The 19,464-nt window shown below is 37.2% G+C and overlaps 1 protein-coding gene across 4 annotated transcripts in view; it reads left to right on the top strand.

The window, feature by feature from the left end:
* Positions 1 to 19,464, top strand: part of TAOK3 (TAO kinase 3) — a 134,610-nt gene that overhangs the window by 47,558 nt on the left and 67,588 nt on the right. For all 4 annotated transcript variants that reach the window (XM_075178539.1, XM_075178537.1, XM_075178536.1 and 1 more), the window contains exons 2-11: positions 540 to 632; positions 2,892 to 3,100; positions 3,573 to 3,644; positions 3,725 to 3,826; positions 5,006 to 5,051; positions 6,426 to 6,522; positions 9,102 to 9,215; positions 11,625 to 11,716; positions 12,369 to 12,462; positions 12,575 to 12,656. In XM_075178539.1, the coding sequence (XP_075034640.1) occupies positions 2,981 to 3,100; positions 3,573 to 3,644; positions 3,725 to 3,826; positions 5,006 to 5,051; positions 6,426 to 6,522; positions 9,102 to 9,215; positions 11,625 to 11,716; positions 12,369 to 12,462; positions 12,575 to 12,656 (819 nt within the window). In that variant the 5' untranslated portion in view covers positions 540 to 632; positions 2,892 to 2,980. The remainder of the gene's footprint in view (positions 1 to 539; positions 633 to 2,891; positions 3,101 to 3,572; positions 3,645 to 3,724; positions 3,827 to 5,005; positions 5,052 to 6,425; positions 6,523 to 9,101; positions 9,216 to 11,624; positions 11,717 to 12,368; positions 12,463 to 12,574; positions 12,657 to 19,464) is intronic.

Here is a 19,464-nt window from a genome sequence, read left to right as displayed (position 1 = left end):
CATCTTTTTCAAACCATAGTTTAGTATATATACCCCCTAGTGTTGCTTGATAAAAATGACATTTACAGTAGCCCTAGTTTCGACTGGTATCATCATCATCATCATTTATTTATATAGCGCCACTGATTCCGCAGAGCTGTACAGAGAACTCACATCAGTCCCTGCCCCATTGGGGCTTAGTCTAAATTCCCTAACACTAACACACACACACACACACAAGGGTCAATTTTTTTTTTTTGGTAGCAGCCAATTTAACCTACTAGTATGTTTTTGGAGTGTGGGAGGAAACCTGAGCACCTGGAGGAAACCCACGCAAACACGGGGAGAACATACAAACTCCACACAGATAAGGCCATGATCGGGAATTGAACTCATGACCCCAGCGCTGTGAGGCAGACGTGCTAACCACTTAGCCACATGATTAGTGTTTTGCATATTCCATATAGTGCACTATTATTTTCCTTTGTATATTTTATTAAATGGTTACTTCAACTCACTGCTTTTTAACTCTGTTTATGCTTTATTTCCCTTTCTTACAGATCATGTCTATCTGATCACCAAGTGAAGACTGGAAGGATGTCCTTTGTTTTACTTTGAAAACCTGAGCATGATTTGTGCCACAAACATTACAGGTGTGTGACCACTTTACCTATGTGCTCTTTAAGCAAGACTGGACAAATGCCAGAAGCCAGGTAGCCATTCCCTTTAAAAAAAAAAAAAAAAAAAAAGAAAAGAAAAATTGCTTCTGATGCATGCAATGTTTATACTTTTTTTTTTAATCTGCCTGATTTATTGATTTTGCTGTAACTGACTTTACTATATGTTCTAGCTTTATTACAGCTGATATTTGAGCCAGACTCTAAAGACTATGCACTAATGATACGTAGCCATTTTATGTGTTTAACAGGATTCTACATATAGATCATTCTACCAGTTGAGACCATATTCACCTCTTTTATTTGTAGTGCATTATTTTGAATATTGCTTATTTTGTTCTCATTGAGTGAGAGGGTAACTAACACTTGCCCCCATAGTGTTTCTTCCATTTCAGGCTGACTGTCCTATTACTATGCAGCAATAGAGTGGGGCACCAATGTATTAAGGCAAAAACATCAATGTCTATCTACTAAAGAGTGGTGAAAGTTAAGAGTGCTTATCACTCCGCCTTACTAAGTAAGCTGTTAATCGTCAGATGAAAGAATATTTTTTTTATTTTTTTTTATTGAAATTTTAATGATTTTTTTTTTTAAATGAGGCAGTGGGTTGTGCCTCTGTTTTATGTACTTTGTTACATTGCTGTGCAGTAAACTACCTCAGCACTGTTGAATAGCAATAGTGGTTATTACCACTTGTTGTAAGAGGACACCCAAAACTGGTAGTGGATCCCTGACATTGTATGGGGAAAAATGTCAGTTCCCACAAGGTCATGGCCAGGTGCAGTTGGGCGTTTTTATTTCCAACTCTCACTCCACAGGAGAAATAGGAATTAGAGATCACTGATCTGTATGGAGCAATAGAGTGGCCGTGTATACTAGTGTGTTACAGGAATAGATGTTAAAACAGGGACCTGGTGAAGTATAACCGTGTAACGTTACTCTGGTATTCCATAGAGCTCAGTGATCACTATGCAAGCATCTAACTCTTCTCCTGTTCTCCTGTAATAGAGAGGAGCCAGAGCAACAGCCATGTGTACATGGCCTCCTTTCTTTTCTCAGTAAGAATACACCATGGAGGTCCTAATTATAGTAATCTGATTACGTGTTTAATGAAACTGCCTTTTAATTGTTTGTAGGCGCTATGAAATTCCGGTTATGAGGAAAGCCTATTGGTCAATCCTGTTGTAGAGATTCTGTCTAGCTTTCATCCTCTTATTTCATAGAAGACTTGGACCATAGATAAAATGTCTTTATTTTATTTTTGGATTTAGGTAACCAATTGAATTTTATAGGGGACATTATCTGACACTTGGCAACATACATCTGGTGCTTAACTTTTATGACATATCTCAAAACATTAAAGCGCTAACACACATATTTGAACACTTGCAGGCCACATATTTTCTATCTGATTGTATTAGATCATTGTAACACTACCAGATGTGCGACAAACTTGACCACACACAACAGGGCCAAATGGCATAATGTAGATCACAGCACTTATCCTCTCTGGAATGCAGTGGCTGCAGATAATGTTTCTATTCAAGGGTGAAACTTAAAGGTCATCGAGCAACCTGATTTTTCAATCATAAACTTTGTATGGGAAATTTAAATCCAGATAGCCTAAAGATGATTTGAGAAAGTCAGAAGGCAGAGGTACTTGGATTTTTATTTTTTTTCAGCATGTTGTGCATTTTAATGCACCGAAATGGTAAAAAAGAACTGCTTGTGCCAATATCCTCCAACCCCCAACCCACCACCCCTCAACCCGCCCCCAGAAGTAATCCGTCCAAATTTTTGTGTTTTCGAAGCGGGTATTACATTTTGAATATGAGGGGAAAATGCTAAGCTAAAAACAGCCATAATTGTATGTCTTTTTTTTTCTGTCTTTTGAGGAAATTTCAAAAAATGTGAATATATCCAGTGTTCTGTTATTAGATGTTGCAGAAGGGAGTATTATCTATTCAACTTAAGAGTATTTACATTTACCAAAGTCTTCCATTATGTGGTCTAGCGTTAGCAAAGCAAAACTGAGGCTCTCAAAAATAGAAAGAGGAGTTAAAGCATGAGACTTAAAATACATTATGTCGTTACTGGATAGAAGGTTTTAACAATTGCATATATCCTTTGGTTCCACACTTTGTCAGAATGGGAAGTCATTGCCCCTTTTCCAAAAACAAGTGTGGTAACAAAATACTATGTGCTAATATAGTCCAACATGATTTCTGTTTTCAGGTGCAGGTCTGCAAGCCAGACATACATTCCATGTAGCATGATCCAAATCAGGGGCTGAAAGGATTAGTGAGGTTACAATCCCATCCAAGATGCGGAAGGGGCTACTCAAGGATCCAGACATAGAAGATCTCTTCTGCAAGGAGGATCCAGAGACTGTATTTGTAGATCTGCATGAAATCGGACATGGCAGCTTCGGAGCAGTTTACTTTGTAAGAAATATTGCTGGACCGTAACTATTTTTATTGTGAAATTTAGCTAAACTTGACTTGTCATCTCTACATAAGCTTACCAGAGATATATTTTGTATTGTCCTTCTTAGGTGTGTGTGTGTGTGTGTGTGTGTGTGTGTGTGTGTGTGTGTTTTGGGTTTTTGTAATTTTTTTTTTGTTATGTTATGCAAATGGCACTGGCATTACAGTGAATGAAAGTAAAGTAATGCATTACACAGCTTAAGAAAGGTCCACTTTGTTATACCCTGATAATCACCTTTTAGTGGATACACCCCAGCATAAACATTCACTCAATTTCATTGTAGTAATCTAAACCACTATAAAATATAGATATTTACTACATTTGTCTGCTTATTTGGGGAAAAAGCATAGAAAGATACGAAAAGATAAACCCATTGGCTATGAATCTCACATGAAATGTTGTACATTAACATTGTCTCAATCTGTTTAGGCCACAAACTCTACTACTAATGAAGTGGTGGCTGTTAAGAAAATGTCTTACAGTGGGAAACAAACGAACGAGGTAAGATCATGTCATCGCTGTTATTCACATCAAGTGGCCGTGGTGATAACAATGACTGGGGAAACTTTGTGTTTAAACAGAAATGGCAGGACATAATCAAGGAAGTGAAGTTTCTACAGCAGCTGAAACACCCGAACACAATAGAGTACAAGGGTTGCTACTTAAAAGAACATACAGCATGGGTAAGTAGAACAATATCGCTCCATCTTCTGCTGCCAGTTTGCATAAATAACCCCCCCCCCCCCTCCCCTCCCTTAAAAGAATTGTAATTTTTTCCAATCACTGGGGACCTGGGTAGGGCTGTTAGATGTTCAATGGGATATAATTTTAGTTTAGCAAGAGGTAGAAGCGTGATGGAAATTAAAGTGATAATTTGTTTTGTTGGTCTGTCTATTTTTCCTATATTTTTACAGTGCTGATATTGCACATAGCATTGCACACACAAAAAAATTCCATTTGTGTTCCAATTTAGTTTATACTCCATGTCAGTAATAATAATTTTTTATGATATTATTACTTGACCATGCTTTCCTCAAATATTTTAAGTCCAACTGTATAGTAAAGCGAATCATTTATGCAATGTGAATCTCTACCTGATCTTTTCCAGCAACATGCCCCTCATGCTGCCTCGCTGTCATAAGTGAGTCACCCGATCAGTACTATACAAGCTATGGGGATGATTTAGAGTTTGTGCTCTTCTTTGCCCAGGTGCAGAATTTGCAGATACAGAAGAGGTGCAAATACAAACATTTATTTGCATGCAGGACAAATTCTGGGAAACTCTTTCATTACTCCTGCAATTTAGACTTTGCTATTCTGCACCCCTCTCACAACTATATAAATCAGGCTGTGCATATGTCATCCCTCAAACAGCACAAAATGTTTTGGGGAGTTTCCCCCAAGTGCAAAGTTTACACCCAGTTGCTGGATTTGCTCACAACTGTAAGTTAACTCCTACATCTTTTTGGCAGAGGAGATGCTGAATTCGGCTCGCATGATTAATTTTACGAGAAGGCATATTAAAAGACAGGTTAACATCATATCCCTTCTACAAACCTACAGCGTTGGCCCACAGTCCTACCTAGTAGCATTCATGCAGAAATAGACTCATGTCACAAAGCGTTATCTGTGTCAGTCCACAATTGTACTCTTTTGTAGATGGCCCTTATAGATAGATATAGACTATATCTTTCTCTGTGATCAACAGTCCTTGTTTCTAACCATTCAAAAATCTTAAGAAGCGTTGGTGTTGGTTATTTAAATGTAATGTAACACAAGTAGCATCTGTCTTTTAGTCGTCATTGGGTTATGTCCCATTTATTACTGAGCACTTTCATGCAATACTCTCTGCTTTCTCACAGCTGGTCATGGAATATTGCCTGGGATCTGCATCAGATCTGCTAGAGGGTAAGCGGAAGATTATATGGTCACTCACTACAAAAAAGGAACACTGTAGATGTACCTAGAGGATGATGACACCATTTAAGTCTATTTAAATGAACATATTTCTAGATCAGTGTTTCACAACTCCAGTCCTCATGCACCCCCGGCAGCTCATGTTTTGAGGATTTCTGTTGGTGGAAACAGGTGGGATAATTACAGACCCAGCCAAGTAGACTAAGTCACTTGTGCATGACTAACGAAATCCGGAAAACATGAGCTGTTGGGGGTGAGGACTAGAGTTGGGAAACACTGTTCTAGATTATTGTGCAAAATATGGATGGTTACCAAGTTATACATATATCTAGTATCAGATCCCATTATGTATATTGCCAACATTTTGTTAATGACTTGATTTACTTTTTCCATAGGTAACCCTCTATATGCTATACAGTGGATATTATAGCAGTAATGACATGATGCTCATAGAAATGTACAGAGCATGTTTTTCTTCCTAGGTTAAGGCACTCTGTTATTATGATTAAGCAGCCACATGTATTATAGAAATAGTGATGTGTCCTCTATAGACTTTATCAAGTCAGTGATACTTTGTGGCCATTGTGTAAAAGTTAAAGCTTGACATATGCTTGTGTTGGATAATAGCCCATTTGGACATATGGGTACTATTGTGTTCAGAGTCCTCTGTAAGTGTAATATTTTGCACCAATCACACCTTTCTCACATAATTTAATGATCCTACAGCTAAAGAGGCAGCATGCATAGGTCACACTGGTGTTAAAAAGTACCTAAAAAGAATGTGTTATAGTTTATTAGCAACATTTATTGTACAATATAGATAGAAAATCCACTGTATGACTAGACTGGTCTTTTCAAGCATCTTATTCTGCTCTTACAAACTTATAATTTGTGAGCCAAATATTAGTTAACACAGCTATTTATTGAACACTTTATTCCACAAAACAGATATATGAATATAGATTTTCATCTCTTATTTCCTTTGCACTATATAAGCTGCATCCTTCAGAGGGGTGAAGGATGTACTGATATGGTGGTGGAGTATTTTGAACATTTAAATAGTACTAGGGATAGTTTTTATTTTCGTTCCAAATTGTCTTCAGTAGGTTTAATGTGTTGCCATGTTTCGATATGAAGCTAGATTGTCTCCACTCTCTGTAGTTTACATAGTTATGGATTCTGTATGTAGATATACAAACACACACCTAACTGGAAATATACAAATATGTACTGAATGATCTAAATATTTCATGTATGTGATAGAAATGAGATTCTAGCAAAGTAAAAAATAAAATACTTTTTTAACCTGGCATGAAAAAGGATGTTTATGGACTAATTGGTTTTGCTTTGTCTTTTCTTGTACAGTTCACAAAAAGCCACTTCAGGAAGTGGAAATAGCTGCCATTACTCACGGTGCCTTGCAGGGGCTGGCCTATCTGCATTCTCACAATATGATTCACAGGTAAGCATCTAGCAGATGTTGTACAGGCACAGATGTATTTGTGTAAAGCATTCTACCCCATAGATGGATCTTTCTGTACATGGAATGGGGAACAGTGATAAAACCATACTTTTACACCATGTTGTAATATAGCATTTATAAAAGAGCAGTATCTTGACTGCAGAAAACACCTTCCAAAACTTGTGAGCGATTAATTAACTTACATAGAGCTGGCAGTGTTTTTAAGATTACATATCCATATAGCTTATTTACATTCTTGGCCTAATGTAAAAGAGACTTGGTCATTTCTATTAGCCATTCTAGCTGTCACATGATTGAAATCCTGCCTTTGTATTGGGCTCTTCCACTACATAGGGATTAGAATGCAGGAGCCCCGCTACCTTCCAAGCTCTGAGTAGACAATGTATGGAAGAGCGTGGGCCAGATTCTGTTCATCCATATAGAATTAAGACTTGCAAAGGACTCCATTAACAGTAAAGGAAACCACAGTACATCTATGAATGTGGACAATTGGTGACTGCAAGAGTTCATAGTGTTTGTGTGTGTGTGTGTGTGTGTGTGTGTGTGTGTGTGTTTATTTGTATAAAAAAAAATTGTGTGATAGTAAATGCCTCCTCAGTTTTTTGTTTTGTGTTTTACCATCTTTGTCACAAAAAAGTATTTTAGAATTAATATTCAACCTGACCTGCTGTATTTCTTCAGATATCCTTGCACATAAAGAAACAGAGGGTTGTATGGTGGTGCTAGTCTTAATATATATCTACTCCGGTTGCTGTGCTGCATAGACCTTTATCCTTGGTGCTCATACACGTTTGCTTTCTTTTCACCCTTCGTGCATCTGCTCTGAAGTGCTTTCACTATTTGGTCAATACAGCTCAATCGGCACTGCAAATAGAGTTCATTGAACCCTATGATAAAAGTGCTGACCATACATACACCCATCATGCATTCACAGTGAATTCTGAATGGACATGGACACACAACTATAGGACATACTGCATAAATGTCCGTTCAGTGTGAGCACACATATCGTGCAGCCAATTGTGCTTTCTGCTCTTTCCACCTTTAATAGCTGGCCTGCTACTTGTGGCCACTGCCAATTACTACAGAAATGGCCTACTTGAGAACATAAGAGAACATCCGTTTCATTTGCTCATATGAGAATCTCTACTAATTTTAGATGTGAAATATCTGGAATTGGTAGTAAACCCAATCATTTGCACTTTTTAATAGAAAAGGTAGCTAAAATGCAATTATTTTTGTATTATTACTTGTAACTTATTGTTGCCTTCTAAAGAAGATGTGTAACAGACAAAGTTGCTTATTCATGCATCCTTAACCGTTCTACAATGCATTGTGTGTCTGTTGAGGTATGAAATCCGACCTGTCCATGCATTTGATGTTGTGACAGTAATTGAATAATCTATGGTGTTCAGCTTTCACGCTGCTCTCATTTCCACTAGCTCTGAACTTTTCACAGTGATGGCTGTAGGTGTCACACATAGAGACAATTGGCACAATGTTTTATTAAGACTGCAAAATATAGCCAGTTAGATATGTATTGGAGTGAGACATGACTACATCTCCCTCTAGTGGAAGCATTATTGCAATATTAAGGGCACATTCCATATCATAATTGTTCTCCCTATTCTATTAATTGTGTTATATGTATGTGTAATATATTATATAATTCTACATACACTTATAAATTGTACAAATCTATATTAATATACTAGTGTGTGTATGTTTATTGGGCCCCTGATAAATGTAAAAGGAACTGAAAATGATTACAAAGATGTTATGTAATGTATTTTTTTTTTCTTTTGGACTTTTTGGGCATTTTTTGTATTTTGATATTTCTTAAAATTCTTTTGTACTCTAATTTTGTGTGTGTCTGATTAGTTCTCAGATTTTTAGCATTTGACTTTAGTTTAATTAGTGTGTATAATGGGCTCTCTAAGCGTTTACAGGTGTTGTATGGTAAGGTGTTGACTTATTAGAAAAAAAACTACACCAGTGTACTTGTTGAAAAGATGAAGTGTGTGAATGTGGCAAGAATTTGGATAATGCGTTAAAAATGTAAAAAAAAAAAAAAAAAAAAAAAAAAAAAAACGTCAACTGATATCTGGTGCCTTGTTACTCTGAGTTTGTACTTGACTTTCTGATTCAAATCTACAGAACTCCATAGTTCTGGTTTCAGAATGCCATGCCTAGAATCCACCAAAAGCACCTGTCTCTCCCACTTTGCACTGCCTCCCTATTCCCTTCTGTACGAGAATGCTTCTGCTTAGTGGCAACCTTTTACTTTTTGTTTCTTTCCAGTCGTATTTGGATCTCTTGCCTATTTTATGTTTTCTTTTTTCTTTTTGTTTTTCTTTTTTACGTTTTAATCGGTGAATTGCTTAATTTTCAATAATCACAAATTCATTGTTGACTAAATATATTCATAACAAAACTATAGGAAGTATTCACACATTAAAACAACCTGTATTATGTTTTGGTCAAGCTTTTGTTAATCTTTTTGTCCTCTTTTTATATAAGTTTCTCTTGATGGGTTTTTTTTTGTTGTTTTATTTTAGGGATATAAAAGCTGGAAATATTCTGCTTACTGAGCCTGGTCAGGTAAAATTAGCGGACTTTGGTTCTGCATCTATAACGTCGCCTGCCAACTCCTTCGTGGGAACCCCATACTGGTAAATATAATGTATTTGCCTGCTGAAAGATGATGAAAATATTAATATAATTAGCGTTGATCAATTTACTTTTTCTTTGTACTTGTAAAACTTTGGTGCAGATAACTTTGTAGCACTCCAATACATTTAGGGATTACACACATGGGCGTTATACATGTGGCTGTATGCATGAGAATATTGGCTCATTTATCTATATGCCAGCTTATATGTAGTCGTTGGCCTTAGGATCAAAAATGTGTTAAAATACTCAACTTCTGAAGCAAATCATTTTTCACATTGGGCTCCTGCACATGTGGTAGAAAATGCTGTTGTAGCAGATATTTTGGGCTTTCAAATAGGTGAATTCCTTACACAGAAAGCTTATTTTACTTTAAAAAAATAGACTAAAACCCATAAGCACATTGTGCGAACTTTTACAGTTTTTGGGCCTGATAAACCAAGAGATACAAAGTGAATGCGATTTTTGCATTTATTTTTTTCATTTGGATGGAAACTGCACGCAGGTATTTTTCTATTCAAGTTCAAGCGGATCTGAAGTGAAGAAACATTTCTAGTTGAATATGGGTGTAAGTACACTCTGCCTTTGCAGCACTTGTATGCAGACAGACACACCACACTGCAGGATACGCACAATGCACATGTCTAAAGTTCCATCAAAAGAAACGATTATTTTAAAAAAGAAAAAAAAAAAAAAAAATGAAAGACATTAACAACTGTTAATAATAGCCATTAATAAAAATACTTAAACACATGCCAGAATGCATGTCCTGGCATGCATCATTATCATCATCACCATTTATTTATATAGCGCCACTGATTCCGCAGCGCTGTACAGAGAACTCACATCAGTCCCTGCCCCATTGGAGCTTAGTCTAAATTCCCTAACATACAGACAGAGAGAGACTAGGGTCCATTTTAATAGCAGCCAATTAACCTACCAGTATGTTTTTGGAGTGTCCCGGAATAGACCCACGCAAACACGGGGAGAACATACAAACTCCACACAGATAAGGCCATGGTCGGCAATTGAACTGGCAAACACAGTGCTGTAAGGCAGAAGTGCTAACCACTGAGCACTGTGATGACGCAACTGTCATCACTACAAGTCAGCACTTACACCTGACATGTAGCTGTTGCGAGTGATATTGCTAAAAATCACGGACCTCAGAGATGGCCAAAGCTTGAATTGGACAGATGTGCATGCGCTCAACTGTAGCACGCCCTTACTGTACGTTGACTGCGTCCATTCGCCTTCTCCCTTATCCGTTTCGCTTTTGAAATCTTAGGCCTTAGGTCTGAAGTGTTCTTTGCGTTCGAAGATGAATTGCATTCACTGCCATATAGTCAGTTTCTGAGCATGCACAGAGCAATCTTCTGCAACGCACGCCATATATAGGCGTTTACATTCCTTAATAAATCCCACCACCCTTTGTGTCTATTTTCAGCTGAAAGAAAAACAATATTTGCCTTTTATTTGTGGACCATCAATTTTGTAGTAAACTGACATTTTATGCTAATCAAAAACATCCATTCGCTACACAATGCCGTAATAGTATTTCTGAAGCCATCTTCATTGTGGACACATTGCAGGCTCGTATTTCAAGCTGCTTGTACACTGCTAGATTTTCTGCTGGATCTCCAAATTTTCCATATATGTGGTGGATTTGACCTATCAACTGGAGCTACCAAAGTTGCAAGGATCTTCCTTTATCTGGTCGTCCAGGGGCGCAATATGTTTATTGATCTCGGTCATAAGCTGACGATCTTTCATCTTGTCCATTCATTTGCAATCCAGTTGGATCAAAATATGATCGGATGAGATGGTAGTTCCCCTGGCCATACACTTTAACATAAGAGCCTAATTTAATTTAGACTTTGTTTGTTTGTTTTCTGCAGTCACACCTTTCTTCCATTCCTATGCATTTATGTAATATGATTATGCAATTCTAATATGGTATTACTGGCTACATTACATGTTAATTCTGTTCATTTTAATAGTTTTGTATTTTTTTTTTATTTTTTAAATGTTATCGTTCTGCATACACTTAAAGACTGGATTTTTTAAAAATTATTTTAAATATTGTAGTGGTTGTGTTTCAGGCTCCGAATTATACTCTCCTTTCAAGCTCATCCAGCCTTCCTGTCTTTTGCATGTACCTAATTAACAGACCCTGCCCACTTGTCACATCAATCCTTTGGAAGTTGTTCTATAATGACCATTGAAGGGAAAACAAACATAGACACATAAATCACCTTGTACAATGGATAAATGTCCCAACATGATGGAGCTGCAGTTGTTATCTGTGTAGCTTTCCTCAGTATAAATTGCTAGTCACTTATCTGCAATACAGTATTTAGCTATATTTTCTTAAACTGTTCAATGCCACATGAATGTGTTTATGCTTTCAGGATGGCTCCAGAAGTTATTTTAGCAATGGACGAGGGGCAATATGAAGGGATGGTTGATATTTGGTCCCTTGGTATCACTTGCATTGAATTAGGTGAGTAACATAAATATGCAGCCGGCGCTGCGGAATCTGTGGCGCTTTATAAATAAATAAACAATGATGAATATTTGATGATATATGTAGTTGTAGCTTTTTGTACATGCATACTTCTTCCAAAATCTGTTGGTGTCACAGTGTGCCATTTATTGGAGGCTTTATGCTTTTTTATTTATATCTAGTAACTTTTTTTGGGGGGTTTTCTTTTTTTTTTTTTTTTTTTTCTTCTAATTTTTTTTCTCTTTTATTAAATAAAGCTGCTAGAGTCTCCTATGCTATGAGCTTTGTATGTCAAGTATATGCACTATAGTTTATGTTCCCTTCTCCTCCTTCTTATATTTGAGTATTGCGTAAAGAAGGTAAAAGTCCTTCACTATGTTACCTGTAAACGCACTCATGGTTTTACATTATTATGGGCATAGGGAAAGCTTTCAGGAATTACTTCCCTAGAATGACCTAGGAGATTAAAATAATTGGATTAGGCTGTATGACGACACTACAGATCTCTTTTTTTTTTTTTATTTACACGCAACACCTTACAGGTTCTACATGTTTCTGACGTTCCTTTTATTTCCTTTCTCTCCCATGACCCTTTTTATTGTCTTGGGTTTTGTTTTTTGTTTGTTTTTTCTTGTTTCTTCCCTTGCAGCTGAAAGGAAGCCTCCACTATTCAATATGAACGCAATGAGTGCCTTATATCACATAGCCCAGAATGAGTCTCCTACACTACAGTCTAATGAATGGTAAGTGTAGCCTTCAATATTCTATAGAAAAAAAAATAAAAATATATATATATATATATATATATGTGCGCAGCGCCTTTCCTGGATGATTTAATTGTGTTCTCATCTTCAGGACGGACTCATTCAGGGGATTTGTGGACTACTGTTTGCAGAAAATACCTCAGGAACGTCCTACGTCAGAAGAGCTGCTGCAGGTAATGCGCCTACTCTTCAGACTTAATCTGAGTGCAAACCTCTTTCATGCTGCATTACCACCAATAACTAACCTGTTGGTTCCCCGCCACCAGGGCTGCTACATGCAGATTTGTTTTCCTGGGCTTTGTAGTTGCAGGGCCTAATATGAGTTTGTTTTAATTTACCTAACTTGTGTAATATATCTGTAGTGGCGGTAGAAAAGCATTGAGGATATGTTATACAAAATGGTCATATGGATATACTGTGCAATTGGCTTGATATGAACATGCACCATTGTCCTACGCTTTATAAAAAGTGCACAGACTGTTTTTATAAAGGTCCTCTAAATAGCGTAATGAACTTGTTCTATGCCAGATCTCGCCGCCTTTAAAAGTGCACATTATTTAATGTTATGCTGAGGGTCCTAGATAAGCTCCTCCCACTTCCCCATAAGCCCCACCCCTTGTACATTAAGTCTCAAGGGGCACGCCATAAGGAAATGGCCTGCTATATAGCCGTGATGCTCTGGTAATCACCATTATTTTTAAACATTTCTTTTGAAAATCCAATTTTTTTTACTCCTAATCAAATCCATTTTTTTAAAAATTTGTTTAATAAATCTCATAGCAAAATTACCACGATTACTTAGACTTTTTAATTCTATGTAAGATAAGAGCATATGGCATATTATATGGGTTTGTGTGCGTGTTGCACTACACCACTTCATCGCAGCTCATTCTATGTTCATTGGTTAACATATAGCACTCACAGATAATCTCTTAACAGGCTCATAGGTTTATAATGGTTCTTTCTGGAAGTTGATCCATGTGTCTGCCGATCCTTTTGCTCTCTAGTAAACATATATAAAGGTTCATTGGCATTTCATCTTGAAGTGCATATCCCTATTCTGTCTATATAATACTGTCATTTTTATTTTGTTAACTCGCTGCTGCACAGATATTCACTCTTCAACATTAGTTATCTTTACACACTACACTGGATGATGAGATTTAAAGTACATAACATACATGATAAAAAGAAGAACATGCTAAAATTTAAATTACAGTTTAATTCTAATGCTAAAGATACTTGCAATGTTTACTTATATGAAAGGCTATGATCACCTAGATGGACTCCAAAGCATTGACAAATTCTAATCTTCGGTAACAGCCCTGATGTGTTTTGGTAAATTCTATTTGTTAGCATGTTAACATCCATGTACAATGCATTCACCAGATAGATGACGTGTCCATGTAGAGAAGAAGCTTTGTTGCAGGCAAGTTGACCTTTGGATTGGTCCATCAAACATTGGCAGTCCAGATGCTGTGCAGATTGATATGCGATGAAAAACTAGAAGTAACATACCAGATGTAACAAAAAAATGCTGGAACGCGAAAAAGATAGCTAGCCTGCACATGTGCTGTATGTAAACACACACCACACATGTAAATGCCATAGGTGTAAAGAGCGAGACCCGAACCAAAGAAAAGAATAAGGAAAAATAAGAGCGAATAGGTGTATATAGATTAGAAAAGGTACTATTACACAGTAATGACAAAAATTCAGTAGTTAAGGAAAATAGAACCCCGAAGCAATGTCCGAAGGAGAATGGAGTTGTAGCATGTTTTCTTGTTGGAGTTTAACATTGTATCAGGACTTTAAAGTTAATTGTATGCATTGATTAGGAGAATCATTCTTGGTAAAATGTCCTAAGAGAATAACTGATATTTTCCAGGGGTCGCATGTTGGGCCCTCCCTTAATTTCAGCAATGAAAACAGCCCTAAAATGACCTCTGCACCCTGTATAACTTATCCCCTCATCCCCCTCACTGGCTTCAGAAATTCCCCAAATTTATTCAGATCTCTACTTACAGTAAAATACAACCACATGTTCTCAGACCCCCACATGTCCTCAGATCCCACGTGCCGCTCGGCCCCTTCGCCGCATGCTTGCCACATGCTTTGCCGCATGCCGGTTAATATTGTTAGTGGATGTTAAACGAATGTAAAAGTTTTCATGTTGATTTGTGCAAGGGCTGAGAAGTTTAGTTGCTGCATGAAGCAATGTTTAGACATGCACATGACACCAGCTTGAGCAGAATACAGCTCCATAAGAAAGGAAGGAAATGTACCCAGTTACAATCCATTATCCAGCTACCAACGGAACTGCTTAGTCTCACACAAACTGTGCACAGGACCCAACTATATCCTATCCTACTTTTTCTGCCATTCTTCTTATTTCTTTGTTTTGCTAATGAAAAATGACTAACAATATTGGACATATAATTTATATCCGTGCAAAACATAGATAAATAAAAGGTCTAAGTGCAGAAAATAACCATATATTTCCCTGAACAGAAAAACAGAATCTATTTAAGTTCTAAATAAGTTGTTATATTATGTAAGTACACATCTCATACACCATTTGGATTTATATTTCCACTTTCCACTTTTTTTGTTTTTGAATTGTCAACAGAGGAAGCTCTAGTCTGCAGAGGGAGGAGGCAGAGCAAGTAATGCAGAATACACTGCACTCCCTCCTTCTCTGATTGGTTGTGCTGTGACCTCCCTGCGTTGTGTAGAGGAGGTGTTCTAATGCAGAATACACTGCACTCCCTCCTTCTCTGATTGGTTGTGCTGTGTGACCTACCTGTGTTGTGTAGAGGAGGAACCATAATGCAGAATCTAGTTGCTCCCGTTCTGTGTTTATACCAAAGCAGGGAGTCAGATTTGTAGCATTTGGCTGGGGACCGCAGTTAGACTTGCTGGACTGTTGGTGGCCCACAGAATAACATATATGGAAAACCAATGGCCCTCCATGTGTGTGGCACAGAACATACACTAGGAGTGTTAAGTGGAAGTGGTACTTCATACCCAAGACACAGATTGTAAACCAACACACGAGGTAACCTGTTCAGTCTGCTCATAGGAAACCTATATATTTGTTTAAAACATGTGGGGAAACTGTGTTTATTCTATAGATTCAACTTGACTCCAGTTGTAAAAATGTCTTTCACCGCTCATTACAATGAGGAACTGGTGGGATATTAACAATTATCTCCCTTATATTTAGTAGGAGATGCTCGAAATACAAACATGTCCAGACACAAGTTTCTCCTGGACTCCTTGTTGAATGTTGCTGCAATTAATATTGTCTGTTTATATAGCACCAAACATATTACGCAGTGCTGTACAGAAAGTATGTTGTTATTCACGTCCTGCCCCAAATAGAGCTTACAGTCTACATTCCTACCACACACACTGGTGTATTTTGTCAAAAGTCCAATAACTTACCAGCATATTTTTAGACTGTGCAAGTTCTTCCATATTTTGCAGTTGCAACTCCACACAGATAGGGCACTGGTTTTAGCAATGTGAGTCAACAATGCTAACCATGCTGCCCATATGCAATGTCCCAATAGACTGATCCATACAGCAGGCTTTCCCCATGTAATAAAATTTACAAGGGCATATCACCATCTAGATAAGGTGGTCTACAGTGCAAGATTGTGTTTAGTGCCATAGTTCTGGAATATGAACGCAATACTCTAAAGCAGGCCTGTCCAACCTGTGGCCCTCCAGGTGTTGTGAAACTACAAGTCCCAGCATGCCCTTCCAGCTATCAACTGGTTGTCTACTGGCATACTGGGACTTGTAGTTTCACAACACCTGGAGGGCCGCAGGTTGGACAGACCTGCTCTAAAGCTAGTACTCAACAATTGCAGGCCACATAGTCCTGGCAAATAAAATGGCTCTTTCTGGTAAGTGAAAGGCACAGGTTGGGTGAAGAATGAGTCCATCTTCATTAGACGATACATCATTTTTTTTTCCTGTCTCTCATAAGGGTAGGAAGTGTTTTTAGAAAAAGTTTTTCATCCATGCTTAGAAAATCCCACAATTTGCACAAACTGGCTGCTTGAGAACTACATAATTTGTATGTCATAGTCAGGCACAAAACATTGTCTGCTGTTCACTTTTCTGCCGTGTGGTCATCTGATTCATCTGTAAAAACGGTTTCATTTGATTAATGCCTTCATCAAGATGTGTTTAGAGAAAACGTTCTCTTGGAATCTGTAATACTTACACCATTACTGTTGCTGACATATTTGTAAATTGGAGTTGTAGAGAATAACAGATAGATAGAAATTGTGATTTGGAAATAGATTTGATATTTTTTGGTGCATGACAACTGGAAGCATGTAGGAAAGTTATAATCACTATGGTTGCTGTATAAATAGGTATCTAATCCTGTGCTAGTCTTGTATCCAGGAAGTCTGGTCATAATGTCTCTGCATTTTACTTGGCGGATTTCACAGCTCAACTTACTTTACAGCCCAATAAATCGAAATGCCCAAACCAAAAACAGGTTCTCAATAGATAAAAAAAAATTCACCTGATGTGTATCGGTGATATGTACCCATATTTATGCCGACACTGAGAAGTTGCCCAGGGAGGGGACTATCCAGTAGCCCATTGCTGAGACAATTTGTAAGTAAAATTATTTTAAACTTGAAATAATGTTGTGTGAGAATTCAGGTGAGGAGGGAATTGTTGGCCCACTATAGCCATTAAATTGTATATGGTTCGACCTCAGTTGGAAGGATCCTGGTGACGTCTATAGAATTATTAGAAACTTTCACATTCATGATTGGTGTAAATCAGGTACGGTTTTAAGGCAGTTAAGAAATTTGGAGGTCTCATGCAGGTATGTGGTCTCTGGCCAAGTATACTGTAAAATTGTAAATAGAGGTAGAAAGAGGATCAAACAATGAACCAACGGCAGAGGAATTGAATGTACAAGAGGTGCCGAGAAGGATTTATTGGTTTATAGTAGAATATTGGATATACTGGAAATTTGGCTGTGACAAATTTTAAAGCCTTTTTTGTTAGTGAACACACTTTGAAGTTCTGGTGAGATAGTGTCTAATTCTTCCTTTAAAGGATGTTGTTAAGATTCCATTTGAGTGCTTGTCTTACTTTTACAAGAATCTCCTTCCGATAGTATGTGTAGTTCAAAAATTACTACAGCATCATCAGGACACCGAATTACTTGAAACTGTCCCTCTTTTGTAGGAACCTACACCAATTTCCACTCAGTCCCCCTGACCCTATTTCCTTCTAAACTGATGTGTTAAATGTTTTGCATAGACTTCTAAAATGTCTCTCTCTCTAGTTGAGAAACTTTACTATACTTTTATGTTTTGTCCTCTTGGTGTTTTTTTTCTATTTAATGGGGGATCCTGATTTAAATGCATACTCAATAATAATTAATATACTTATTATGTATTATTTATTATATTTGTACTGTAGTGTACATATGGAATGTGTGTTTTCTTCCAAGTGATTAGAAGTAATGATGGTAGTACATGTATTTACTACTTCTGTATACGCCCCATCTTATCTATGCTATATGCAAAATCATGCCCCTTTATAACCAACTAGTACTCTTTTGCAATGTGCCAATTCAAATGGACACCATTTTTATTCTTATTAGTGTTTTTTGCTTCTTTTTTTTTATTACTTTTTACATATTTTATTAGGACTTAGTATTTGTTACAATGGTACAGGATACATAATGGTCAACAGGTACATTACATAGAGAATATTGTACTATAAAGCTTGATTTATTCTGATTTTATGCAAAGGCGTTTTGAAAAACCTGAACTTTTTAAATAGCAAACAAAATACTCGTTACAATAATTTGCACTCAGTGCTAAAATGCTTAATAGGGTGGAATTAGAAATAAAGGCCTAGGGAAGTTTAACATGAGGGATGCCGTGGGGGGGCACAATGTAAGTAGGGATGGAGAAGATAATTCTGTCATTCTCTATTCAGAAAGGAGTTCGGTGTGCAAGAAGCAGACATTTTATTTGTTTCAGGGAAGACAGAGGTTTTTTTGGTAGCACATTATAGTAAATATCTTTTTATATTCCCATGATTCTTCATATAGTTGGTTTCACATAATCACAAAATCCCCAGATATTACCTCTTCAATTTAATTAAATAGGGATACTAAATATGTTTGCTTTATACAAGACCCAACATCTGAGATGTATATTTTATGTTCTACTTCTACCACCATTGCGCAGGTTTTCGAGTAGATACTAAGTTTGAAGCAAGGGTTGGCATTGGGGGTGACAGCATAATTTGGGTGGAGTTGGGACAACCATCACACATTTTGGTGTTATGATTAGAAAATTAGGGAAGGGACTCCTCATTTTATTATTTTTTTGTTTTGTTGTGTTTTTTTGGGACAATAGTGCGCGGGAGGTCCAGATCAGTCAGATCTCTGCACTCTAACACTTTTAGAATCTTCTAGTGTAGGTGTGCAGTAGGTTTATGATCTGGTGCTCCTCTACACTCCTGTTTGGGCTTACACACACACACACACACACACACACACAATTCCTGGTGATGACCTCATGATGTTATCTCCTTCTGCTGAATGTAGAAGTGCTTTGAAAGCAACTTGCAAAGTGCTGGCAACCTAACTATCAAGAAACACTTCATACATTTATTGTCCATTCAGGGGACCCTAATAATAAATATATTTAAGTTTAGAAACTTAGAAACTCCAGCCAACCGTAAATGTTATGTGACCAGTGGGAATCTGTTTAAAACTCATATAGATCTGTTCACTCGCGCTAGTATATAGTGCCCATAGCACTTGTTTATTGTTATAAAGACAAACCTAAAATAACACCGTATTCCTTTTCAGATACTGCAAGGAAAAGGCTGATATTATATTTAACTTAGTAGTTACTATAGTATAACATTAAAAGCCCATCACTGGCTCCAACTGACGAGCAGTTAGGTCCTCGCACTGGA

Source organism: Mixophyes fleayi, chromosome 1, assembly GCF_038048845.1.
Source record: "Mixophyes fleayi isolate aMixFle1 chromosome 1, aMixFle1.hap1, whole genome shotgun sequence".
Taxonomy (NCBI): Eukaryota; Metazoa; Chordata; class Amphibia; order Anura; family Limnodynastidae; genus Mixophyes; species Mixophyes fleayi.
The sequence above is the reverse complement of the archived record's forward strand: the minus strand, read 5'-3'. Positions and strand labels throughout refer to the sequence as shown.